General features: G+C 41.1%; 5 protein-coding genes across 7 annotated transcripts; 4 read left to right on the top strand and 1 right to left on the bottom strand.

The window, feature by feature from the left end:
• Positions 1–47: 47 nt before the first annotated feature.
• On the top strand, positions 48–4,987 carry LOC129410020 (probable methyltransferase-like protein 24). Its single transcript, XM_055157066.1, has 5 exons — positions 48–1,595; positions 2,361–2,456; positions 3,207–3,343; positions 3,424–3,685; positions 4,375–4,987. The coding sequence occupies exons 1-5, from the start codon at positions 1,188–1,190 to the stop codon at positions 4,678–4,680; spliced, it is 1,209 nt and encodes a 402-aa protein (XP_055013041.1). The 5' UTR covers positions 48–1,187; the 3' UTR covers positions 4,681–4,987.
• Positions 4,988–5,490: 503 nt separating this feature from the next.
• On the top strand, positions 5,491–10,708 carry wasf2 (WASP family member 2). Its single transcript, XM_055157061.1, is given in 10 exon segments — positions 5,491–5,648; positions 6,424–6,581; positions 6,744–6,878; positions 6,992–7,145; positions 8,263–8,380; positions 8,461–8,582; positions 8,738–8,884; positions 9,006–9,297; positions 9,299–9,482; positions 9,637–10,708. Coding segments are annotated over 9 exon segments (1,443 nt in total). The 5' UTR covers positions 5,491–5,648; positions 6,424–6,448; the 3' UTR covers positions 9,795–10,708.
• Positions 10,709–10,882: 174 nt separating this feature from the next.
• On the top strand, positions 10,883–18,907 carry cd164l2 (CD164 sialomucin-like 2). Its single transcript, XM_020932678.2, has 7 exons — positions 10,883–10,903; positions 13,197–15,839; positions 16,167–16,253; positions 17,073–17,165; positions 17,242–17,277; positions 17,460–17,619; positions 17,810–18,907. The coding sequence occupies exons 2-7, from the start codon at positions 15,761–15,763 to the stop codon at positions 17,823–17,825; spliced, it is 471 nt and encodes a 156-aa protein (XP_020788337.2). The 5' UTR covers positions 10,883–10,903; positions 13,197–15,760; the 3' UTR covers positions 17,826–18,907.
• gpr3 (G protein-coupled receptor 3) lies at positions 11,439–13,072 on the bottom strand. The gene is made up of 2 exons (XM_020932502.2): positions 12,959–13,072; positions 11,439–12,438 (listed from the first exon to the last, which is right to left on the bottom strand). The coding sequence occupies exon 2, from the start codon at positions 12,429–12,431 to the stop codon at positions 11,439–11,441; it is 993 nt and encodes a 330-aa protein (XP_020788161.1). The 5' UTR covers positions 12,432–12,438; positions 12,959–13,072.
• Positions 18,908–19,339: 432 nt separating the features above from the next.
• Positions 19,340–26,343, top strand: sytl1 (synaptotagmin-like 1). 3 transcript variants are annotated; one of them, XM_055157053.1, is made up of 15 exons: positions 19,340–19,458; positions 21,779–21,919; positions 22,094–22,245; positions 22,359–22,476; positions 22,556–22,613; positions 22,987–23,017; positions 23,112–23,155; positions 23,448–23,564; positions 23,672–23,838; positions 23,902–24,004; positions 24,437–24,598; positions 24,915–24,993; positions 25,079–25,178; positions 25,409–25,614; positions 25,934–26,343. In XM_055157053.1, exons 2-15 carry the CDS (start codon positions 21,798–21,800, stop codon positions 26,071–26,073), a joined length of 1,599 nt encoding a protein of 532 aa, XP_055013028.1. In that variant the 5' UTR covers positions 19,340–19,458; positions 21,779–21,797; the 3' UTR covers positions 26,074–26,343. The 3 variants fall into 3 exon arrangements, with proteins under 3 accessions (XP_055013028.1, XP_020788462.2, XP_055013029.1); XM_020932803.2 differs by having other exon boundaries at positions 22,353–22,476; XM_055157054.1 differs by lacking the exon at positions 19,340–19,458 and having other exon boundaries at positions 21,830–21,926; positions 22,353–22,476.
• The last annotated feature ends 34 nt before the right edge of the window (positions 26,344–26,377 follow it).

Genomic DNA, 26,377 nt, shown 5'->3' with positions numbered 1-26,377 from the left:
CTGCGAGCAGAGGGTTCAGTCAAGGACACAATTCGACAGGGAGTGAGAGGGAAGGGGAGGGAGAGACAGGAATTGATGGTGGGGAGCACAGGGAGGATAAAGCGGAGAGAGGAGGAAATAAAAAAGACGGAGGGAACCAGAAGAGTCTCATCGAAACATACCAATTCATAATTCCTCCCAAATAAGCACAGTTCCATTGTAAATCCTGGAGGCTCCTGAACAAACAAGAGAAGATGCTGATTGTATATGAATGCATGTGCAACTTGAGTATGTGTTTCTACACAGAAAGAGGCCAGGGTACAAACGCAGATGGGGGTGGGTTGTTAGCAGCATTTTGTGTACAGTTTGTAAACAGACAGTCCAAACAGAGGCAGACATGTCCAGAGGAGACGTTTGCAGAGACATTTACAGTGGAGAGGGCAGTGTCCACGCACACAGCCCACATACAGTTTCTCAGAGCTGTGGAGATCTACCCTATGGTGCGTCTCTGTAAATGAAAAGAATATACATAAATTCAGAACAGTGATAACATGTTATTTAGTATACTGCCCTGTATTTTAGTATATTTAACAGTTTTTGTTAACACAGTATTTTTAAACAAATCTGTTGCAGATGTGACTTTATCATTAAACCAGCAGCTGTTCGTGCCAAAAGACACAGAGAACGACAAACATAATAGGTCTAGACAATTGTAACCTTGTGTGACCATTCATTCACCAAGCATTATCAGAGGGACCATAATGACAGTCAAAACAGTGAAAATGAGATAGTTTGACCTGTGCAGTGGCTTAATCTTACATGGCAAAACCAAAGAGACAGATTGTGGAGGCAGAAGTGAATGTAGCCTATACACTGTACATTCATCTGTTCAGTTAGTAGTTTATTTAAAGTACTGAGCTCAAGCTACTAAGATTAATTTAAAACAGGACATTTCTGTTCCTTAGCAACAAATTTGCTAAGCAACAACTTTCTTTCCTTTTCTCTTAAGTGAAAAGTGATTGATTATAAGTGAAGTAACCATGGTGTTGGGCCTAAGAGTATCCCACCTGTATGCATTATAACGCGATTGATTTAGCTGTAAACCGTTCTTCAGATGGTAATGGGTGTAAATTGCGGGTATAGGCTACAGTGCTTGTCCCTTGTCCACTAAGGAATGTGCCTCGTCATCACAACATGCCCTGGGGCAGATGAGGAAAGAGGAGGGGGCAGTTCTCAGCTGGGACTTTCCTCTCGTCCCCAGAGAAGTGAGAGCGCTGTGTCCGGAGCGCCGGAGATGTGCCCCGGTGCTGGCGCGCAGGAGTGAGGCTATGTCGCGGTGGGGGGACCAAGCCGGACTTCTTCTCATCCCACCACTGCTACTGGCCTTGCAGCTGATAGTGGTGTGGCCCAGATTGCCCAGTGCTCACCGCGGAGGCACGGGGGAGCAGGGTGAAGCGGTGTTCAGCGTTATAAGCATTGAGCCGGAAACACGCCAGAGGGGGCAGCCTGCACGAGGAGCCGGTGTGCGCCAGGACGAGAAGGAGGGGGTGCAGCGGGGAGACGGAGGGAGGAGCGAGGGGTTGTATGAGGACGAGAATGAGATGAACTCGCGACAGGTAAGAAACACGCGTTGGTGTGACATTACATCCTAATCAAAAGTTGATTAATGTGGGATGTTAAACAAGGTCACCATGTGGCGCATGTCTACTTTTTGACATATTCTATATTTAATAATTAACAGTGGCCAGCTATTTTAAAAAAAAAGATTTAAATATATTTCAATATATCTCTTGAAATGTTTTGTCTACTTGCCAACCGGGCCAGTTGTAGGCCTAGTTATGTGCCTGTGTAGTGGTACACCTCTGTAAATGATTAAGGACATGATTGAACAGGTGAGGGCAGGGGTCCATCTCGTGTCCCACTTCACAGAGCAGTGACAGCTGTTTTCTCCAGGTCTTTGTCTGTAACAAACCAAATGTTCTTCTTATGTGTGTTTGTTGATTGGCTGCAGTGGTCCCCTCCTTCACTTCCTTGGACGCCCTCTTTCACTTCTCGCCCTTTCTCCCTTTCATTCTCCCGCTGTCTCTTTTCAGCCCAAGGCTAGACTCTGACTCTGACTCACTCTTGTGAATCATCGCCCCCTCCCTCAGGTTACCATGGTGACAGAGGCTCTCTGGGTGGGGGCTTGTTAGACATTGTATAAGTGAGTGTGTAAGTTACAGGCTAAAGCACATGTAACCAGCAGGACTGAGGTCAGGCTGTGACCTCCACTCTACCTGCCCACTTCTCACCTCATTTTACAGTCTCGTTTGAATCTCTCAAAATCTGCAAATCTAGAGTAAAAAGTATAACTGTGTGTATCTTATGTTATGATATTCTAGATGGGACCAAATACTCTGGAGATGCAGCCTTGGGTTGCAAATATGACGTTTGCAGCGGAGTTGAACCGAATACTGAATTATATCAACAATCCACAGGTAGTCATCACATCAGCAATAACATAGTGGAGTGGTGTCTGTCTCTTACAGTATTACTAAACATAAGACTGAACAAGTAAGACTTTTACATTAAAACAAAAACTTATCAAGTGAAATAACAAAAAAGAAAACCTTTTGTAACCTTTGAAGTAAAAGGTTCTTTCCTTTTTTCTGCAACTTCCTGATTGTAAGACAAGGTCCTGACCTCAGATAACTTAAGATATTTTTTTATGAGTCAGAGTTTTGCAAATTCGGTAGGCTATTGGACATACGGGCTTTGGCAGCAAGGTCAGTAACTCAGCTATGGCAAAAATCAATAAAATAAAGTTTTTATTTATTTATTTTTTTAGTTTCTTCAGTGTAAGGTTAACTCTGCGGTAATACCATCAGTAAGACACTGTCAACTCAATACTGTTATTTGGCAGACAACTTCTGCCAAAGCTTGTACTGACTGACAACTACAAAAAACTTCACTGAAGCCACAGTGCAATACTGAATGAAAAATAGACTGAAAAAAGACATTTATTTCATTATTGGTGTTTTTATTGCACTAAAAATGTGCTAACTTGTTGTGAGGAGGCATATCTGCTAGGTGCTGCTTTAAGATTGCTCTCATTAATAAAAACAATGATGTGATAAATATATTGCACACTAAATAAACAACTTTTTTATGCATTACAGCATTTATAAGCTCAAGTACAAAATATTTTCGTCATCTAATTTGAGTCCTTCTGTTCTCTTCTTCTCAAGCTAAACTGCTCCAAAGTTTTCTCTTCAGGTGAGGCACTAGAGCCAGAGCCCACAGCAGCCCCTCCCCGCTGGCTGCTTTGTGCTGAAGAGTGGCTGCTTCCTACAATGACTGGCCCATGTATAGCATACAGCTTCAGGTATGTTCATCTACATTGTTCACCTCTTTCAACCATTCACCTCTTTCAGTCTATTGCTTCTGCTTTTTTTGTCTCCTTAGTATGGACGGGGGAGACAGACACTTTCAAAGCACCGTGTCAAGGCTGGGATGTGAAGTTCATAGTTTTGATCCCAGCAGCTCCAATACATCTGGTGGTCACCTTGGCAACAGTTTGGCAAGTAACGGAGGGGGCGTGGTGAGCCGGCATAAGATGTGGCTGGAGTGGCGTGGTTCAAGGAAAAGTAAACGCAAGATGAGAAGAAACTTGGGCAGTGTTTCTCTCACACTGGCAGACATCATGGCAGCTCTGGGACACCACACAGTGAGTACACACACACACAGACGCACGCATACACACACACACACACACACACACATATACACACGCACACACACATATACACACACATAAAATACACACTCAGAAACATTTACTGTGCCAAACAAACATACCTCGGAGTCTTTTGAGTCCAGCACATCCACAGACTTCCCTCACTCATATGTCTCCATGGCAACAGGGCTCTGCTGGCTCCGGCTGCCATGGCAACACGCTGAGTGAAATCACACATTGGCACAGTTACCAGCAGCAGCCACTAGAGGGAGCTGCACCCCAATAGTTCAGGCTAAGTAGTCTTACTGCTAAAGAAGGGGCACCTAAATTCACTGGGATACAGAAACAGAGTTTTAGGTTCTGTCTTCTCAGTTAACTGCTTTACTAACACAAATAGCCATGATCAAAATAAATAAATAATACATATATATATATATATATATATATATATATATATATATATATGTATGTGTGTGTGTGTATATTCTTTATATGTGTAGTACATTATCTCTAAATAAAAAAAGTATTTATTATAATGTTTATTTTTATTATTATATCTTAATTGTGAATAAAAGACATTGCCTTAAGCACAATTAATCCATTTAGGTGTTCTTGGTGTATATAAACAGGTACGTCATTGTGAAAAAAGTGATATTGATTTTCTATTCTCTGTCATTAAGGTTCACTTCCTGTATGCAGATCTGCTGAGTGCTGAATGGCGAGTTTTCCAGAACTGGATTGAGTCAGGCACCTTGCAGCATGTCCATCATGTGGTGGCCACAGTGAACCTCCAATGGGCTGGGTTTGAGGTGGCCGGGACGGACCAGGAAGTGCTACTCTACTGGTTCAGTGTCCTACAGGGACTACAGGCCTCTGGGCTCAGGCTGGTCCACAGCTCTGCAGGAAAAGGACACACTGTCTTGAAAAGGACCTTATCAGACGCTCACAGCTCCTATACACTGAGCTGGGTCAACACCAGCCTCTAACAGAAGGCTCACAAATACAAACTTATAATAACCACACAGATGTTCTTCACATTGATTGTCTGTAAATGCAGGGCTCCCTCTATTGGTGATGGAAAGATTGCACATTTGAAAAAGCACAAATACTTTTCATGGAATTTTCATATAGCTGTTGATTATCACTGAGATATAAAATCATTTATATTTTGTCTGTTAAAAAGTTATTGTATATGATAAAGATGAATATGTTTCTTACTTTGTTGGATTTTGGAAAAAAAATTTAAATATATTGCTACCTTGGACTCAAGTCTGTTTAAATCGGTTGCTGATACACATGGACCAGTTTTGTTTTTATTTTAAATAAAATCTTAAAATGGTTTTAATATATATATTTTTTTCTTTTTACAGTTGTGCACAGTGACAGCTCATTGTTTTTAGTAACCATAAGAACAATCCAGAGATGTCACAACTCAGTTTTACAATTCTTCTTTGTTAAATTGTTTTGTTTTATTTTATTGACTGAACAGAGGATGCACTCCATCATTCGTTATTCCATATAAGACAGTAGGCTATTTATTCTCCTGTAAGTGCTTTTCTCCACAGGGTCGACTGTTCTGCATTGAGGCCGATGCCAATCATTCCTCGGACGCGTTCCAACTCGCTGGAGAAGACGGAGGAATGCACGCTCCGCGGTTGCCTCCACCCTCAGTTACGCAAATTACGGCCAGATGTTTGCCACTAGTCAGGGTGGAGTTGCGCTTTTTACGTTGAAAGTTACACATCCTGTTCTCTCTGAGATACTTGACAGGCACGTGAACCAATAGGAGGTGAGAGGGTAAGTCGCTGAGCCAATCAAAAGTTAACAATACTGGGACTTGCGGAATCTGTGGAGTCAGGTTGAGAGTTGTTGCGCTAAACATTTCTTGTAGAAATCTTGAGAAAGCGTACCAACTAGGGGTGTAAAGACGATCTACAACCTCCCAGTTGAGACGGTACGTAAAGTTAAAGTAACCAATTTAGGTTTAAAGTTGCATAAGTGCTTATAAGTTACTTTTATGTTTGCTTTTTCAATTTAGTAGCACCGACATGTTACTTCCTGCTCTGACAAGGCCAAAACGCCAAGTTACAAAGTAGCCTTTAGCTATAGTTGGGTTAAAAAGGCGTTTCATTTTATAGTTTTGTGACTACCTGGACTCAGCTTGATCTCGTTCTGTCCGACAGTAGATTAAATAGTGTTATCTCTCTTGGTCCCAGGGCCAAAGGAAAGACTTGTAGGCTAAAACTTTTTGGGGGAAAGTGCATTATCAGAAAGCCTGCCATTAGTCCAGAATTGGCTGTCTCTTGTATATTAAAAAGACAATTATTATTTATTATTAATGCTGTGAGAAATCACAGTGTTTGTGGGGAGCACAAGTTGTGAAAATCTTTCCCCTCAACTGGCATTTTTTTATATTGGATCTGCGAACAGCGCCCAGAGTGGTGAACAGGCATCAGTACAACATAGTTTGCTTTAAGAAAATATACCTTTTGTTTAAGATAAAATGTAGGCTTAGATACGGTAGGTAGGTATGACTTTCATTCTGCCATTTAAGTCAGTGTGGTTTGCATGCTGAGTGCAGCAAGTCCTGAGTTTGACTTCTGCTTTTTCTCTCTCGTTTTATATATAGACCTGTATGAATGTAACTTCTGCTTGTGCTGTTTTGATAATATTTCTAATGTTAACTAAGCTCTTTCTCATTTCAGTAAATACATATTTTTCTCTCTTAGGGTTGGGTTCCCGTACCTGCCAGCCATGCCTCTGGTGACTCGGAACATCGAACCGCGGCACGTGTGTCGCCAAACCATCCCCTCCAACATCCGCAGTGAGCTGGAGTGTGTCACCAACATAAGTCTTGCCAATATCATCCGCCAACTCGGCAGCCTCAGTCAGTGCTCATGACGTATTACTGTTGCTAATTTCTGTTACTCACATGCTTTTATTTTAATGACACTGGATTCAAATTATGGATTTGGCATTGAGCAGTGTTAAACTAAGTAACATTTTAAAGAGGATAATGAATAATAAAACTTTCCTTTTTTGTTTTTAGGTAAGTATGCGGAGGATGTGTTCGGAGAGCTGTTTGTGCAGGCCGGTGCCTTTGCCGTCAGAGTGAATACATTAGGGGAAAGAGTAGACCGTCTGCAGGTCAAGGTCACACAACTGGATCCCAAAGAAGAAGAAGGTACCAGCCTCAACACTATCTTTTATATTGTACAGAGGCTGAATAATACAATTCTATGACTCTATAAGAATCCAGTTTTTGGCCCACGATACTAAATAAACTGGTCTTTTTAGTGTCTCTGCAGGCTATTACTACTCGTAAGGCTTTTCGCAGCAGTCTGACCCAGGACCAGCAGCTGTTTACTCGTCCCTCTTTGCCTGCTCCTGTACAAGACACCTACACTGTCTGTGACCCACCCCCTCCACTCAATGACCTCAGCAAGTACCGGTATGTACAATTTACACCTAGCATACATATTTATTCATCAGGAGCAGACATGTGTTAGGAGTGGAGGAACACGTGTTAGAGTCTCGTGCTTTCGGCATTTCCATCAGGACTATTTATTATTCAGATCACCTCTTGGATGATTCACTTGTACTACATAAAGATGCACGTGTGTAAAATTCTTCACACTTGTTATGTAGACCGCTGTACACTGTGGTCTGCTATCTTAAAGCTGTTACATCCACCAGGCACATAATGACCTCAAACACGTGACATAAATATGAAAGATTCTCTTAATCATGGCTGTAAATTATATACCTTTTTACTGCTGAAATGTTGAAGGTATGGCTGGTCTCTGTTGGTGCTAGAGATATCAGGAAAGTCTATCATGTTTTGGTATAGCAAAAAAAAAAAAAAAAAAAATCAGAAATGTACAAATATATCTTTTTTTTTTTCATGCAACTTCCCCCACTCATCACATCACATTGAGTTTTCAACTTGTCTAATATTAAACTAAAGGGTATTTTAAGATACTAAATAGTGAAATGCAGAAGCATAAATTGTTTTTATTTTTTTTTTAAGAAGTGACTGAATCCTAGGCAGCTTATAATGTAATGGCTAATCAGAAATCATGATGAATAACTAATAAGTAGCTTTTTAATAAATATTGCAATTTACAATGAACAAAATGGAAAATAATCATATTTTAGTTTAAAACCTACCTGAAATGATTTCATCCTATTCTTGAACCTAAATATTTAAATATCCACATATATAATATTATAATATACTATGGAACTGTGAATCAAAGAAGGACTTAAGTGTTACCTATTATGTCAAAATCCATCTGATGAGTCTTGGTCTGATCAAGGTCCTAAATAAAACATGGAGACTTGTCAGCTGAAGGATGATTAACTGAAACCAAGAATAAGAGGAACATGGGTTGGGAAATTGGTGTCAGCGACAGTAATTTCAAGTACCGTGACCCTGCTTAATTATATGATTTTAGATGTCTTCTAATAATTACTTTTTTCTTAGCTAGCATTGTTGTGTATAAAATTGTTGTAACAGCTGAAAGCAGCACTGATTAAAATGTTCTGATAATTAATTGTTTTAACAGAGAGGATGGCAAAGAAGCTCTGAAGTTTTACACAGATCCTTCCTACTTCTTTGATCTGTGGAAAGAAAAGATGCTACAGGACACGAAGGACATCATGAAGGAAAAGCGCAAACATAGAGTGAGTATGAACTAGGCATTAATCTAACATCTGTAATATTTTAATGATGGTGAAATTCCATTCAATATTTTGTTGAGTAGAGAGAGAAGAAAGACCATGTAAATGCTAGAACACTCAATCCTCGAAAAGTCAAAACCAGGAAAGATGAATGGGAGCGTCGCAAGATGGGTGAAGAGTTTGTAGTGCCAAAGAGTGACTTCATGTAAGTCGAAATGCTGCTCACAACTAAACTCCATTTCCAACAAAAAAATATCTTGTGCTGGGTTAAAATGTGACTGTTTTGGGAAGAAGCAATTGGTGCCTTTTTCTTTGAGGTTTAGTATTTAAGAGTCTTATTCAAATTGTATTTTTTTATAGGAATTCATCAGAAGGTCTTAATGGCAGTATTGCCTCTGGAGATGGATACAATGATCTTGAATTGAGTACGAACTCCTACTCATATGATCCCACCTCCCCTCTGCCTCTACCAAGTGATGATTTGCCTCCTCCACCTCCAGACATGGCGTAAGTGGATTACTTGAATCCAGAAGTAAAAAATGCCAAATTAAGACCCATACTTAAATGTGTGTGTGCTGTTTTTTTTTTTTTTTTTGTATTTTTGTTTGTTTGTTTTTTTGATTCACAGATGTGATGGACAGTTTGGAGCACCAACTCAAAAGGGCTTAAGTGTGCAAAGTCCAAGCCATCCTCCTCCTGCTCCCCCCTTGGCCTCTCCTCCGGCTGCTCGTCCCAATCTGTCTCCTCCCCCTGCTCCTCCTCCCCCTCCTCCTCCCTCTGGCATGCCTATGCCTCCACCTCCTCCTGGATTTGAGCCTCCACCCTCTCCTCCTATGACCTCCTCCCCTACTGCCTATCCTGCCCCACCAGCCCCACCTCCTCCTCCTATGGCTGCGTCCATCCCCCGCCTCCACCCTGTGCACCATGGGTGGTGGTCCACCACCCCCCCCTCCACCCCCACCTCCTCCTGGACCACCACCTTCAAATATCAATGGGCCTCCACCTCCGTACTCTGGAGCTGGCCTGGCACCAGCTCTCAAACCTGCCCCAGCTCCAGAACCAGTCAGCGATGCTCGCAGTGACCTGCTGCAGGCCATCCGTCAAGGTATCAGACTCAGTTTTAGATTAGAATTAAATAACCCATTTTATGCAATGACAGAACATGCCTGTTTAGCCCATCTATGCCCTGACAAAAACAGCTTTTTAAAGATGGCAAAATATAGTAATTGTTATATATTTAAAATGTTATTTTGCCACAGGTTTTAACCTGCGTAAAGTTGAGGCCCAGCGTGAACAAGAGAAGAGGGTTGACACTGGGAATGATGTAGCAGCCATCTTGTCTCGTCGTATCGCTGTGGAGTGCAGCGATAGTGAAGACGATTCTTCAGAGTTTGACGATGATGACTGGTCTGAGTGATCAACTCTGTCTCTCACAGCCATGATGTGATAAAAAAAAATTTTAATTTTATACACACAAACTTTAGCATTAGTTTGACAAAGAATACATCTAATTTACCAAAAGTATCTACCATCAGACACATTTCAAGGCCCACATATTTATTCCAATATATAAAGTTGACCAAGCTGCAAAGATTTGTGGATCATATTTTGTTGCCTCTTTTGGAAAACACATGACAAGTTTTAGCATCTCTTGGTATGTCTTAATCTTAATCAGTATGAGTTGTGCTGCACACGAGGAGCACATGGCTTTATCAGATTTTAGAGAGGGATAACAATAACTCAAGAGCTACGTAACACTGCTGCATGCAGTTGTGGCTATTGATTCCTTTAATATAAGTATGAGTTTCTAATAAGTAAAGATGTTTATAATTTTTATTGAATCATAATGTAAATCCTTCGGCACAACTTATGTATGCTATTTCACTTTTGTGATTGTGGACACTTTTATATGTGAATGGATCAGTTAGTTTTTAGTACAACAGGGAAATAATAGATTGGGTGTTGAGTAGTAGGGAAACAATGGTTCAAAGTCGTACATTATAAGTGTTAAGAAAGAAAACACTGGCTAATAATTAGTGCACAATAACTTAGCCATGTCTAGCCATGTTGTACATTCCTCAGTATCTTTGTGTTATTCTGTACGATACATATTGTTTCAAATGCTCTGAATGCTGCTTTCCTATCTTGTTAAGTGTCTTTTTATGTGTAATGCGTTTTACCTTTTCTTAAACACCTTCACTTGCTTTGGATGTTTTCAAGTGCCTTTATTTAAATGTGTTCTTTGTAAACACAATCACATGTGTACACCCCCAGATGTCATCTTCTTCTGCACTATATTCCTATTTGTCCAAATAAAGATATTGAAATTCATTTTTTTTTGCATGATGACTATAAGTGCTAAAGTCTGTCGTCTCAGCAGGAGTGAAAATCCTCTTGTCTAATCAGTCATACCTGTGTTCCTCTAGATTTATTAAAAGAATGGTTTGTGAAGGCTATGCTAAAATTGCTTCTGTTTTGGTAGGAGCAGTCTGTGCTCAGAGGAATGAAGAGTGCTGACATAACAGAGTAAGAAAAAGCATATTTATTATTCATCAGTATAAAATATTTATTCATTTCAAAAATGCTGTGCAACAACATGATCAGTATTTTCAAAGTGCCTCAAAGAATATGTGCAAAATAGTATTTCAAACATTTAAGAACACTGTTATACAGGCCTTCAAGTAATTAACATCTGGATCATTTTCAGTACACTGTGATAGGTTTTGTAAGGACCAAAGACGCTCCACTTTTAGAGGAGGGTACAAAGAAAAGTATCAGTGACTGTTACACTCTGTGGATCCAGTGGAGCTACAATTGACTGAGGATGAGGCACAAAGTACACACAAGTCTTCAGGCACTCTCTCTGGGATGGCCACCTGCCAGGACAGTTCAGTACATTCTGCTTTGCAAATGGATGCTGCTTGTGTGTGTGGGTGTGTTTGTGTGTGCGGAGGAGAGACTGCTCGTTCTGGACAAACCTTAGCACAGCTATGTGTTTGTCCTGGCCGTCAAACAGAAAATATTTGGCATAGATTGTGAGTTTTTGTTGGAATTTGGCAGTTTACACATCCACTGGGTAATGCACGTGTGTGCTGTGTGTATATCTGTGGGGGCAGCAGGCCTGCAGCAGCACTCTGCGAATGTCCTTGTTTCTCAGACTGTAGAGAAGAGGGTTCAACAGGGAGCTGCCTGCAGCTGGCACCAAGGTAGCGTATGTGTACAGTGGTGGGCTTGATGCATCACCCAGAAGCCCCCACAGAGAAAAAGGCATCCAACACCCCACAAATACACTGAGCACAAGGATGAGGCGAGAGAAGCCTCTCCCATTGCCATGTTTGCTTGCATATGGCTGATTGGCAGGCAAGAAATGCCTCTGTGTTGCTATGGCATGGGCATGTCTCCTTGCTACTTGGCAAATTCCAGCATACAGCTGCAGAGTTACCATGACAACCAAAAGGAAGCCTCCACACAAGAGGGACAGGTAAGTCCGGGTCAAAGGTCGTGCTACAGAGCAGGACTGTGGATCTTCCAGACAGTGCCACCCCATTGCAGGAACAGCTCCTATTACACAAGCCCCCAGCCAGACCAGCAGCAGGAGGACGGCAGCGCGGCGTCGTGATTGGCTCGATCCATAGGTGAGGGCGTGGCTCAAAGACAGGTATCGGTCTAGGGCCACACCCATCAGGCTACAGAGTGAGGCAGTCAATGATGTGACCAGCAATCCTGAAGTGAGCAATTCTGACCAGTCACTGGGCTCCACACAAAATAAGAAAAGGAAGTGCAGAATCAGAGCTACACCTGCGAGTAGATCAGCAAGTCCCAGACTTGCCAGCAGCAGAAACACAGGGGCACGAAGAGAGGGTGTAGCCAAGATAGTGGTCACTACTATTGCATTCTCCATCGCAATGACAGTTCCAGATACACAGAGAGCCACTCCCCACACCGTGAGGGGTGGGAGCTGAGAAGGAGAGGTGCTTGGCAGGTCGTCCACCGTGTAGAAAGGCTCTTCACCTGAAGACTCCACCCAGTTAGCATCTGAAGCATTCAGAATCATGGTTGATCTGTTGTGGAAAATAAAATCACATTAGCTGCCACAGCTGATTGATATCACATGTTTATAGTGCATGTCCATTAGCAGCTCACTCATTCAAAGTGAATGGGTGATCTGATACAGTAGGCAGCTTGTAGTGTAGTTCATCGTCTTTCCAGACAATTTATTAAGCTTGAACAAATATCCATGTTTGTAGCTTACATAGGCCTAGTTATAGCAAGATGTTGGTAGTTTAGTGAAAAAGATTTTACCTTAAATAATATACTTGTATTCATAGAAAAATACATATTTATATCCTATATTCCCTGTTTAAAATAATGATTTTAAATTATATTATCATTGTCTAGCAAACTGAAAAATTTGCCGGTCACTGTATATCCCACATATATATGCTGAGTATATCCCAGCATCAGTCGCGGAGGACCCTCTTGTGTAACACACTCACGGGTTTGCACCACGCAGGTCAACCCCAAAGCGCGCACTGCACCTGTCCTAGCTACAGTATGTTTTATATTATAGATGGATCTTACCTTATTAACAAACTGGACTGGCTTAGTTCTTCACGGAAAATAGAAGATCCAAAGGCGATTGTCGAGGTTTAGTGATGCTGCGTGTCCAATGTGATGCGGCGTGATCAATCTTAAAATAATAATAATAAAAAAAACTAATCTGGGAAACCTTAGTAAATGGCACGCTCCTGTTTCAGTCTTTATCTGTGATGTGCGTAAATGTCCACGCGCCTTGCTCGCATTTTCTCTTCTGGTCCAGGCAGGTCTCTCCGGGGCGCGCACCAAAGCCAGAATGGATGCTGTTGGGCTCAGACACGTCCACAAGAGAGCTCGATCTGACGTCAGTGAATGGGGGCGCTCAACCAATAAGGGTCTAGTACATCGGGTACGGTAAGTGTGAGGGGGGCGTAAGGGGAGTAATTTCATTCAGAAAAATGCGGCACCGCATCTAGCCCCTCCCACTGCGGTTCACTCTTGTTCTCATTTCTGGTAAATAATGGGCACCTTGAAGCTCCGTTAGCTGAGCCCCCACCGAGACAACACACATTTTGTCAATAAAAGCTGGGCCGGTCTCTGAACGGGGGGAGAAACGGAGGGGTGAGTGCTGGAAACAGAGCTGTCCGTGGTGCTGAAGAGCGCCATGGTGACTCATGCCCTGCAAAACAATACTCAGGCATATACTCAATTCTTCTCCAAATTAAGTACGGAACTTTTTTGATACATAGGCAATCTTGTAAGCAAAAGGCAATATTGGTGCACAAGCGATGTGGTTAATTTAAATGCACTGCAACCTAAAAGTCCACCTGTTGCTCTGAATGGCTCAAATGTCTTTTATTTTTAAGCAATATCTTCCAAATTCAATGTGTCTGTTTCATTTCCAAGACACTCCTTTAGAGATAAAAGCGATGGTAATCAAATATAAACAGGGATTTCGCGGCATCCCCGGTTTCTTGGTCTGCGTGCGTGGGTGCTGCAGGATGGGCTTTACGTGGTCGCGCATAACAATGTGGGGGAATCTCGCCCTCTTCCAGCCATATTAGGAAACGCTTCCTGCTGCTAAACCCCGCCTACGTCACGAAGAGGATTGGAAAGCAACTGTCTGCTTCTTTTTGTGAGAATAGCCTCAGAGCTGTCGGGGCTGAACTCGTGAATGCCAAGACTCGTCCCTATCGCATTCAGCACTGCTCATTACTCATCCACTGTAATACGCTCAAAGACAACGTTTCTTCAAAATTGTAGGCAAAATGATGTAATCTTTAAGTGTTAAGCTGTATTCTAACCTTCTCCACATGACATCTGGCCATTAACTTATTCATCCAAGATAACCAGTCAGGCTACATTATCTCTCAGTCAGTCATGTTTATTGATTTTATGGCAATGTGAAGGAAGAAGTCGTGCTCCATGTCTAGTATGAGATCCCATGAAGGTTTCTCTATGATTTCATGCCAAAACACAAAATCTTTTAGCAATGCCCAGACTGCATGAGCAAGATATGTGGGAGTATAGAGGTGTTCTTTAAGCTATTGTGTGTTACGGGTGATACCGAGAATCCCAAAACGCATCATGACACACACATAGTCAGGTTCACTTGGGAAGAATCTCACTTGTATAATAACAGCTGAGTGTGCCTTGTAATTGTTTTGTTTCCCGCCAGCACACTGCCAATCTACTCAAATCAGAGACTAGTGGGTAAAATATAGAAATGAATAAAATAATTTAAATGAATAAAAGAAAAAAACAATTAAAGCCTGCAGTCATATAACTGCTTAAATATTTGTCATCTTATGTAAGTTTATCCCAAGGCCTCACATCACTTGATAATGACACATCTGAAGTGACTTACAGTGTACTTCTGACGCCTCTAAGTGATGGCCTTCAGCACCTCCATCTCCTTCACACCTTCATATTTTTAGAGCTCACTACGTCTGACTGGACATAATTGACACTACTGTGAAGTCCGAAAAGCATTTGTCTATATAAGATTTACGGACAAAAGACAAGTACATAATAATTACTTTTCATGAGTAAAATAACAAATTAATGAGTGTGAAAAATTTTATTGGTCTCAATATGAGGAATGCCTTCAATTCTTCGCTGTATAAAAGTGTAATTGCATGTATTTAATCACAACAGCATAATTTAAAAGTGTAAGTGAAGTTCAGCCCTTTGGATCACGTCTCTTGAGATATATTTAATACGTTCGGTGGAGTTTATTTATTTATTTATTTGATAGAAACAGTTCATATTAATGAACATCTGTAATTACAGTGTAAATATGCCAGATTATAGCATGATATTAATTTGACACAGGTAACACAGAAAATAATTACAAAATACAAAACTATATATAAAATTATACAGTTATAAAGAGGCATGGCACAGTTTAAGATTGAAAGTGAACAAAACAAACAAATAAACAAACAAACAACAACAACAACAACAAAAAAAAAAAAAAAAAAAAAACAGTGATGGGCTCTTATTGTTAATATCCAAAGCTTTTGAACAATAGTCTTCAATCCAATTCATTTAGGTCAAAACCTTAGATACCAGGAATTGCTGCAGCATTTACAAGCACATGTTTCAGAGCTAGCCAGTCAGATGTCAGTTCATTTGAAGTGGTGTCTAGTTCGGTAGGGTTGAGGTGGGCCACTTGTTGCCAGGGAACTCAGTTGGGTATCTCTCATGTTACACTGATGCCTTTGTCCCTTCAGTCTCTCTGTGACTGTCCCAGAGAGAAACCGTAACTTTATTAGCCATTTTAGCCCACGAAGAGGACTGCTACTTTTTCCTGGTTGTGTTTACAGGTGTTTTGTAGTAGTTACAATGCAGCGAGTAGCTTTCAAGATCATCTGTTCCTGTTTATTACTTTTTGTAGCAGTGAACTCTGTATATTCACAAGCAGGTAAGAAACATTTTTCATATTTATAGCATTTCTTTCCCGAGCCAGGTAAGAAAAAAATAAGAAACTATTCTAAATCCCTATTAGAACTTATTTCCATTAAATACTAATTTTGATGTCTACATAGAGCATTCGTACTTCTGAATTTAGATAAAGTTCTATATACTCAACCAGTATATTTCTGGTTAATGTAAGAACAATGTTAATTTCCCATTTACATATCAATGTTAGTTTGATGATTTCAGTAATCTTATCTAATGCTATAATTATTCACCTGCTGCTCAATTTGAAGGACACTTCAAACTGAACGACATTTTGTTTGTACCCCAGACTGTTCTCAGGCCGAGTCATGTGACTTGTGCGTCGGAGCGTCTCTATTAAACTTGACGGGCTGCGTTTGGAGGCTGTGCCCAGATGGTGACGCCTACACACTCACACACTGCAGTGACCTCTGACAGTAATTCTATCATCACAGCTGCTGTAACATAAGCTTCACTGGTTTGTCCCTAAACACTAAATAATTCAGTATGCTAGGAACACACAAACCTAAACAAAACAGTTAGGGGTGTAAGAAAGTCAATCACGTATGAGATTATGACCAGTAGCCAGATCCAGCCACTATATGTGCATCAGGTGTTGTCTGTTAACTATAGTTCCTTTCTTATGGCAACTTTGAAAGTCTAGACATCACGATGTAGCTTTTGTTAAACTGGCTCAAAATCAGTTAAAGCTTTACCATTTTCCTGTATTCCACATATGTGTACAACATTTAGTAAACGTGCCACTGAATAACAGATAATCTGATGAGCTGCGGTAGTTAATTTCTGGATGATTGTGTAATCTAATTTAATATTGATCAGGGTGACTATATCCCAATGACTTTCATTGGGATATAGTTAAAGCTACACTATGCAAGTTTTCTACTGTCTCCATATATTATTGCTCTGCCAAAACTGTTTCACAGTATTGCATTGTCCATCTTAAGTTTCAGTTTAAGAGATTGTTGCTAAAATACTTTCAAAGATATGCATTTTCATGGTAAGCAGGGTTGCCTCTCCATAAATCTGACCTGTAACTTGGCCTGTCTTCATGGAGACATACATTTGTTGCCATACTAGGGAACATTCCAGGGAGCTGTAAAAAAGTGCACCTTTAATCATTTAGAGCTCTTTTTCTGTGATGTACTGCATACAATCAATCCATGACCCATTATTCAATGTTTCTTTTCTCTCACAGATAATGACACTGGTGTGTGTATGAAGGATAGAGGAGACGTTGCAGATGACGGGAGGAACTGTAGTTGGACCAGAGTATCAGAACTGTGCTTAGGTAGTAACTGATATGATCACCACATACAGTGGTCAATAAATCTTGTCATTAATCACCTTGTTTGTTTTTGTTTCAGTTGTGGAGACACTGGCTGAAGATGGAAATGACGCAGGTAAATGACACAATCTCGGCCCCCACCTTCCATGCATCATTCCCATAAAAGCTAATTCCCTGAAGCCCCTCACTCACTTACATGGGCCTACTTAGAGCTGCCAGTAACATCCTACGCATACTAACACCATTAACACCTATACCTCAGCTTGCCTTCATAAATTATGCTGTTCCTCTGTGCAGATCGTGACAGCAACCCCAAACCTGCTCCAGAGTTCTCTCAGGCCAAGTTTGACATGTCCAGCTTCATAGGGGGGATCATCCTGGTGCTATGTGTTCAGGCTGGAGGCTTCTTTGCAATGCGTTTCCTGAAATCAAAAGAGCAGAGTAACTATGAAACCATGTGAGTCTATAACTAATGTCAGCTTTTAATGAATATACTGCATGTCATTGAGTTGTGTGGGAGACTACTGGATTGCAATGCCCTCTGGTGGCAGATGCTGCAAACTGAAAGCAAAGGAAAAACCCAACATCCTCATTTATTTTACTCTGATCTTAACAGTGTCTCTGTGTGTGTGTGTCAATTCTCACAGTGAGCAGCCACAATGAGGAACAGACAGAGGGCAAATACAACAGGACAAATGGAGATCAGGCGAGCTGTGACTCATCAAGTTGTGACGACATTACTTCCCTTTTTCCTGGTGTCATTTTTGGTTTGGTCCCATGTGAACTCCTGGAGGGTGGCTGCTTTAAGGACAAGGATAAAATGTGTGAAAACATTGTGTAACAAGTGTCTGCCTCTGCATGAGTGTGCTATGTTTGGATCTTATTCAGATTTTACTGACTGTTGCTTAAAATTGTGTTTACAAAATGTTCATTCATATTATTTTCCAGATTAAAAATAGGTGATGGGCAGAATAACATTGGCATTGGTAGTATATTTTTTATAAAATGTTGAACAATGGGCACAACAATTTTCAAATGAATGATCTATAACAATAATCTTCTACACTGAGTATGGATTTGCAACTATTTGCTGCATACCGTAAGAGTTTAATTATGTGTAATATATTTCATAGCATTGGTGCACCATCTTGCATTTGTATATATATATATTAATTCTGTTGTGTGTATGTCAATACAAATTTGCTCGTGTCTGTAAGCTCTGTTTGAATCAAAATTTTCAAAAGTCTGCTGTGTAGAGTAAATAATGGGCATGCAGTATTTTGTTTTTCTATAGACTTTGTTGTTGTTGTTGTTGTTTTTAACCCTTGGGTTTATTTGTTGAGTGAACAACTGATTTTACCTAACTAGATGACTTTGAATATTGCTGTTGATATATACAGGCACTGCAGTGTTTCTCAAACTGTGGAACAGGGCCCATTTTTTTCTTTATCCCACCACAACATTTGATCTAGGTTTATTGATTTGGTTAAGTAAAGTATTACTCCAAATGTATTTTTGTGGTGATAAAACTTTATACAGTTGTACCTACTTAGTGTGCAAATGTGAGAAGTATTGTCCTATATTTATAGCTGAGATGCACAAGGGAACATAGAGGAAACATTTGGGTGCCTGATTGGATGCACTGGGGCTTCTGTGTTAGCCAGGACCCTCAATAGGCCTTGACACAAATAAAGCTCCCAATTCAACAGGCTGGTGGCTGTTATCCAAGTGTGTTGACAAAGAGCAGGATTGAATACAAGTCTTCTTTTCCCTCTGAAACCCTTTCCCCCTTCACACACGCACGCACGCACGCACGCACACACACACACACACACACACACACACACACACACACACACACACACACACACGCGCGCACACACACACACAGGGATGCCTGCACACTCTTATTACCATAAAGTTACTGTTACATGTCGCTGGCTGTTGCTGGTTCTTCTAACTCACTTCAGGCATATCAGCGTGCACAAGTAAACAGTGCTCTGTGTATGTTTAGCAGGTGTGGTGGATGGCTGCAAGTTATTACATCCCACCTCCACCCTGGCCCTGGTGTAACATCCGTGTGTGACACTCCTCTAACACACTCAAGCAAACACGAGCGCGCGCACTGCGCTTTCTGTTTGTTCGGTGTCCCGTGCGCGTGCCCCCGTGCGTCTCCCAGGGAAGAAGAGGGCGTGGCCACAGAGTACTCACTAAACTCAAGCTCACGCGTTGCTCTTCCACTTTAAGCTTTTTATTCATTTTCCCGGATGGAAATAAGAGATTCTACAAAACATAGGTAATGTTTTTGTGCATCTAGCACGTTAAATGTTACACATATTCTCGTGTTAATTTATTTAGAATTTGGTTTACAAGACAAAAATAGCGACAGGTGTCAACTCTCTCGCAGTGTTTATGATAGGAAAAAGTTCCAATAAGCTCAAACTAGCCCATTCGTCAGACCTTTGGTGGCACACACAACTGAATAAAATGCATGTTTTGACTTAACAATTCCCGTCTTGCCTTATGTCAAATCGGTTTACCATATTGCTTCTTTTATTTAATTAATTAATGGATTTCAAACTGTTTATACGCCGGAAATGAGCACGTATGCAAGTAAAATATGTTGGGTAAATGTTATTTTACAGACGTGTTAAAAACCCTCGTCGCTGAACGCTTGGCTAAACTCCAAACAGCAACTGGGCAACTTTTTTGCGCATGCGTAAATTCCATGCGTTTGCCTCGAGTTACAGTTACACGACAAACACAAATTAATTTGGCGTTGGATTGTGAAATGCACATTGGAGGTTTACATAAGCTTCAACAGCATCTACATGATTTACAAGTGCTGATAAATTTAAATATATATATATTATATATATATATATAATATAATATATATATATATATATATATATATATATATATATATATATATATATATATATATATATATACACACACACACACACATTATATATAATGTGTATATATATATATATATATATATATATATATATATATATATATATATATATATATATATATATATGTCACTGAGGTGGTTGGCAAGCTCCTTGGTGGCAAGGCTCCGGGGTTGGATGAGATACATCCTGAGTACCTTAAGTCTCTGGATGTTGTGGGTCTTGGCTGACACGCCTCTTCAACATCGTGTGGCGGTCGGGGACAGTACCTCCGGACTGGCAAACCGGGGTGGTGGTCCCTCTGTATAAGAAGGGGGACCGAAGGGTGTGTTCCAACTATAGGAGGATTACACTCCTCAGCCTTCCCGGTAATGTCTATGCCAGGGTACTCGGATCCAGGAGGAGCAGTGCGGTTTTCGTCCTGGCCGTGGAACACTGGACCAGCTCTACACTCTCCATCGGGTACTCGAGGGTTCATGGGAGATTGCCCAACCAATCCACATGTGTTTTGTGGATCTGGAGAAGGCATTCGACCGTGTCCCTCGTGGTGTCCTGTGAGGGGTGCTCTGAGAGTATGGGGTCCGGGGCCCTTTGTGCAGGAAATGTGTTCGCATTGCCGGCAGTAAGTCAGACCTGTTCCCGGTGCATGTTGGACTCCGCCAGGGCTGCCCTTTGTCACCGGTTCTTTTCATTGTGTTTATGGACAGAATTTCTAGGCACAGTCAGGGGCCGGAGGGGGTCCGGTTTGGGGACAATGTTGTCTGCTGTTTGCAGATGATGTTGCCCTGTTGGCTTCATCAAGCCAGGACCTGCAATGTGCACTGGGGCGGTTTGCAGCCGAGTGTGAAGTGGCTGGGATGAAGATCAGCTCTTCTAAGTCCGAGGCCATGGTTCTCGACCGGAAATAGGTGGCTTGCCCTCTCCGGGTAGGTGGAGAGTCTCTGCCTCAAGTGGAGGAGTTCAAGTATCTCGGGGTCTTGTTCACGAGTGAGGGGAGGACAGAACGTGAGATTGACAGGCGGATCGGTGCAGCTTCGGCAGTGATGCGGTCGCTATCGGACCATTGTGGTGAAGCGGGAGCTGAGCCGAAAGGTGAAGCTCTCGATTTACCGGTCAGTCTTCGTTCCTACTCTCACCTATGGTCATGAGCTCTGGGTAGTGACCGAAAGGACAAGATCGCGGATACAAGCGCTCGAAATGAGTTTCCTCCGCAGGGTGGCTGGGCGCTCCCTTAGAGATAGGGTGAGGAGCTCAGTCACACGGGAGGAGCTCAGAGTAGAGCCGCTGCTCCTCCACGTCGAAAGGAGCCAGTTGAGGTGGCTCGGGCATCTGTTCCGGATGCCTCCTGGGCGCCTCCCTCGGGAGGTGTTCCGGGCATGTCCCACCGGGAGGAGGCCCCGGGGAAGACCCAGGACACGCTGGAGGGACTATGTCTCTCGGCTGGCCTGGGAACGCCTCGGGGTTCCCCTGGAGGAGCTGGAGAACGTGTCTGGGGTGTCTGGGAGTCCCTGCTTAGGCTGCTGCCCCCGCGACCCGACCCCGGATAAGCAGACGGAAATGGATGGATGGAGATATATATATATATATATATATATATATATATAAGTTTTACATTATTAAATTAATTTGATATTTTTTAAAAATATAGCCTAATATGTCTAATGTAGCCTGTATTATGGGTGTTGTTGACTGTAGCTGAGCCCCTGTGTCTGAGATGGAGCAAGACTCAGGCGGCTCTCTGGACCTGAGCCACTTGACAGAAGAGGAGCAGGAGTCCATCCTCCAAGTGTTACAGCGAGACCTGGAGCTGCGGCATCTGGATGAAGAGCGTGTAAGGTCAGAGGTGACTGTTACCTTATTATTTAAGAGTTTTTTAAGTTTAAGTTATTTTATTTAGACTTTCTATTACACTGAAGACCAAGGAAATTACTGAATGAAATTATGAACCTCATCAAAAATATTGATAGGTAAATATATATTTCTAATGCTTGTTTTATTTAATCTCTGCAGAAACCTCCAACAGAGAGTGACTGATCCAGTGCGTCTGCGCTCTTTATCAGGTGCCTGGTTTAACAATGAGCGCAGCAAGCGGCACTACAGCTGGACATCTGGCTGTGATCTTGTTCATGCATCCATGCGCCTCAGAAAACTTAAAAACAAAGGTGAGGCATGCCCATTGGCCCCAATACACACATCCCTCCTTGTTATTGCAGACTGGTTTTGTTGATGCAGGGATTTCCCAGTGATGCTAATGTGGTTGTTGCTATAGTAACAGATGTGCCACTGATTGGGCTGTTTAATGGGGAAACAGAGGAGAAGATGTCATCACCACAAAACAACAATACACTTCCTGACAAAGGCCTGAACAAGATTATAGAAGAAAATGCAGTCGGGTTAGTATGGATATGTACAAAACAACAATTTCACAAGATACAGAATGTAACTAGAAGTGTCTACTGTATATGTTTTTAGAAGTCAGCAAACTGTGAAACCTACACCCTCACCTAGAATAAACACTCTCCAAGAAAAGGTCTGTAGGATTTTGATCTTTTATCTTGTCTCAAACAAATATAGACTGGAGCCCACTCAATGTAAATATGATATTACCTTTGATACATCATTCCATAGTTGTACATACTTCAGTCATTCATGATCTGACAGAATGAGCATTATTTATATTTATACTATAAAGATTCTATGAAGAATGCTGAATTAAAATATGAATTATATCTGCTCTGCCTCCAAAATGTCTTGCCGTTTGGCATATTCAAAAAAATGAAAAAGTGAACAAGAAGAAGAGTAAAGTGTAAGGCTTATTTGATTGTACCCACCTTTTTAGAAGTGCTAATGTTGTCTGGAATTTTTATATTTGAGTAAAATGTTAAATTCCTTCCTCAATCCAGGTTGTACCGGAAAGCATACAAATGTCCAAAGGTAGACTTAATTTCCTATGACACATTCCTTTATGACTAAATCTATTGTGCCAATGGTGCCAATTATATATAATGTCTTTTTTGTTGTATTTTAGAGTATGACAGGATAAGTAATGGGAGCCACGCAGAGGAATCTGAGGTAATGCACAATCAGTCATGAGTACTAAAGAGTGAAATAGGTACAGAGTTTCAGTAGCTAGTTGTCAAGGGAACTGTATAATTTCTCCTGTTGATTTTTAACACACAAAATGTACTATTTCTGCATTTATTAATTTTAATTGTAATTATAATGAAACATTAATGAAGACACTTTTTTCAGTGCACTATCTAACTGACATCCAAATGACTTTTAAACCAAAATAGCTCATTATTGGATTTGTTTCTTTTAAATTTTAAATCCATACTATTTTTTTTAAACGCATTTGCAACAGGACAATGTCAATGACCATGACAAGGACAGTGATTCCATCAACAGTAGTCTGAACGATTTGGATCCCACATCTTTAAAAACCAGCAGCTCTGCCGGCAGTCTGCACTCCAGCTACACGGTACACACACACACGTACCAAGTCCATTGGCGAATACTGACGAGGCAAAGATGACTCAGCCTGGGACACTGACGTCGGCACTGATCACTGCTCTACGTGCTTTTTAGCTGAGTGGCAGCATGATGAGTTTGTTCAGTTCTGGAGACTTCGGCGTGGTGGAGGTGAGGGGACGGATTCAGTTCTCATTGGTTTACAACACGCGCAAAGAGGAGCTGCAAATCAAAATCTTCCGCTGTGAGGACATTGCTGCGGCACGAAAGAACCGCTCGGACCCGTAAGTGTCAAATTGTGTTGGTCAAAGTCACACAAAGGTTCACACAATTTTCTCATTCCCCAGATACGTGAAAGCATATCTACTGCCGGACATGTCAAGTCAGAGCAAGAAGAAAACATCAGTGAAGAAAAAGACTCAAAATCCAGTCTATGAGCAGACATTAAGAGTGAGAATCTACATTATTTAAAATCACTTACTTAGTATTGATTGAAGTCCATATAATCCAGGAATATTGAACATGGATATTTTGTTCTCAAACTTTGTTATGAAACAACAAAACAACCAACCAAACAAAAACAAAACACTATCTATAAAAATGGTTGAAATTAAAAACAGAAATGAGCCATGCAGTGACGCATGTGGTATTGAGCCTTTCAAGTGCCTCACAAATTCTTGCACATGGTGTTACATTTGGAAAGATGGTCAGATAGTAAGATTACCTAATTGATGTTAAAAATTATTATAGATATTTTTAGATAATTTAATATTACAATCATTACAAAAATATACGTACATTTATGTTTGACCTTGCTTGCCATTGGAACAATGGACCTTTATGTCATATTCACGTGGAGTAATCTAACTCTTTATCTCCTAGTACAAACTGCGTGTTGGGGAGCTGCGCAGTCGGACATTAAACCTGTCTGTGTGGCATGCGGAACCCTTGGGGAGAAATGTGTTTTTGGGAGAAGTGGAGCTGGCTTTGGGCAGCTGGGACTGGACCTGCACTCAGCCTCTTTGGCAGGAGTTACAGCCAAGGGTTGGTCATTTGTTAAAAGATTAAACATACAATGTTTGTTTGCACACTCCTATTTGATAACTGAATATGAGTCAGTATTTCCTTGTGATTTTTGTGTTATATGTAATAGCAGATTTCGCAGACCAAAGACTAGGGAGGAGTGTTTCTGGGAGAGCTGAAGGAAAGGAAGACATGTTGTGAATTTAAATAAGGCTTTACGTAACTAAGATGATTCCCTTCATGCTCACCTTCGCTTTATTTCTTGCTTCCTTCTGGCCTTTTCCTTTGTCCCCATCACTTTTTTCTGGTACTTAATGATACATTTTTTCCTTCCCAGGTTAATTTGAGTCCAGATGCCTTGAGCAGTCGAGGAACAATCATGTTGTCTGCAAAATTTGTCCCTGAAGGTTTTGAGGGTGAGAAGGTGGCAATCATGAAAATTCTGTATTACTGTTTATAATTAACTTTCTAATTAAGATGGCATTTATCTTTTGTTTTAAGGTGGCGGTTTGCCCCTGACAGGAGAGTTGCACATTTGGCTGCGAGAGGCTCAAGGGCTTGTGTCCAATAAAGGAGGTCCACTGAACTCCTTTGTTAGATGGTTTGTGAGCTACCAAATCTGAGATTTGTAATAAAATAATACACAGATTTAACAAGCCTTATCATTATGACTAGTATCCCTTTATTCATGTTGCCTCGTCTGCATTGACAAATTGTGTTATTTATAGACCCACATCAAACTAATATTCTTTATTATTTACCTCTAAATACAAGGAACAGCCTAGAGATTACACCCACACTATAATTTTTTTGTGTATCCTTTTCTAATAGCTACATCCTCCCTGATGCCAGTCGCCAGAGTGGCCAGAAGACCCGTATTGTGAAGCATACGATCAGCCCGTCCTTCAATCACACAATGGTGTACGATGGCTTTCACACCAGCGACCTGAAAGAAGCCTGTGCCGAGCTCACAGTGTGGCAGCGAGAGGGTTTGAAGACGCTTATTCTGGGAGGGGTACGTCTGAGCTGTGGAACTGGTGAGATCTTTACATGGTTATTTCATTTTAGTTTCAGATGTATTGGGCATTTAAAATTGTGACACAAGCTTTTTGAATAATGTGTGGGTAGTGCTCTGTGTCAGTGCAACAGAGTTCACAGTAGGTATTTTAAACATTTTGAATGGACGTGTTGTTGGAGTAAGGTCATTTCTGGGCACCCAGAAAAAGCCTCTACAGTTGGTGTTACTCTAAACTACAATGAATTGATAATAAAGTCCCTTCTGTGAATTGTTTGTTGTTTGTGACATGCTTAAGTGATACGCTTGACATAATTCAGGAGTATTTTGTTATGTGACAGGCCAGAGTTATGGTGATCCAGTGAGCTGGATGGACTCTACAGAGGAAGAGATATCTCTTTGGAACTCAATTATCGATAACCCAAACCACTGGATCGATGCCACTCTGCCCATCAGGACTGATCTACAGAAGCGGCCCTAATGAGCCTAGTGAAACTGAGAATGATTCCAACCATAATGTCCCTACATACATTTACAGAAAATGTAGGCACTGTGTGGGGGGGTGCAATATTATAAATATAATACAAATGTCTGCTTTTGTTTGTCCTAATTCTGTGATTACTTATTTAGCAATCAACTGTGGTTATTATTAAATTAAATGTAAATGTCAATATGTTTACTAAAATGAGATTAGGTAAATAAAAAAACAAAACTGTATTTTAATAAAATAAGGCCTTATGATTTGTGCAGCCAAAATAAATCAGTGCTTTGATATTTTCTGTTAT

This window comes from Boleophthalmus pectinirostris, unplaced genomic scaffold (genome assembly GCF_026225935.1).
Source record: "Boleophthalmus pectinirostris isolate CB_2022bp ecotype Guang Dong unplaced genomic scaffold, ASM2622593v1 HiC_scaffold_21, whole genome shotgun sequence".
Classification (NCBI taxonomy): Eukaryota; Metazoa; Chordata; class Actinopteri; order Gobiiformes; family Gobiidae; genus Boleophthalmus; species Boleophthalmus pectinirostris.
This window is presented reverse-complemented; position numbering and strand designations above follow the sequence as displayed.

Bases quoted from the DNA above. Each gene is read 5' to 3' on its own strand.
- sytl1 (XM_020932803.2), top strand. From the start codon at position 21,798: ATGGAGCAAGACTCAGGCGGCTCTCTGGACCTGAGCCACTTGACAGAA. The intron at 22,246-22,352 runs GTGAGGCATGCC...TTGTTGCTATAG, and splicing joins CAGAAAACTTAAAAACAAAG to TAACAGATGTGCCACTGATT. The intron at 24,994-25,078 runs GTGAGAAGGTGG...TTTTGTTTTAAG, and splicing joins TGTCCCTGAAGGTTTTGAGG to GTGGCGGTTTGCCCCTGACA.
- LOC129410020 (XM_055157066.1), top strand. From the start codon at position 1,188: ATGAGGAAAGAGGAGGGGGCAGTTCTCAGCTGGGACTTTCCTCTCGTC. The intron at 3,344-3,423 runs GTATGTTCATCT...TTGTCTCCTTAG, and splicing joins TGTATAGCATACAGCTTCAG to TATGGACGGGGGAGACAGAC. The intron at 3,686-4,374 runs GTGAGTACACAC...TCTGTCATTAAG, and splicing joins CAGCTCTGGGACACCACACA to GTTCACTTCCTGTATGCAGA.
- gpr3 (XM_020932502.2), bottom strand. From the start codon at position 12,431: ATGATTCTGAATGCTTCAGATGCTAACTGGGTGGAGTCTTCAGGTGAA.
- cd164l2 (XM_020932678.2), top strand. From the start codon at position 15,761: ATGCAGCGAGTAGCTTTCAAGATCATCTGTTCCTGTTTATTACTTTTT. The intron at 17,166-17,241 runs GTAGTAACTGAT...TTTTTGTTTCAG, and splicing joins AGTATCAGAACTGTGCTTAG to TTGTGGAGACACTGGCTGAA. The intron at 17,278-17,459 runs GTAAATGACACA...TCCTCTGTGCAG, and splicing joins TGAAGATGGAAATGACGCAG to ATCGTGACAGCAACCCCAAA.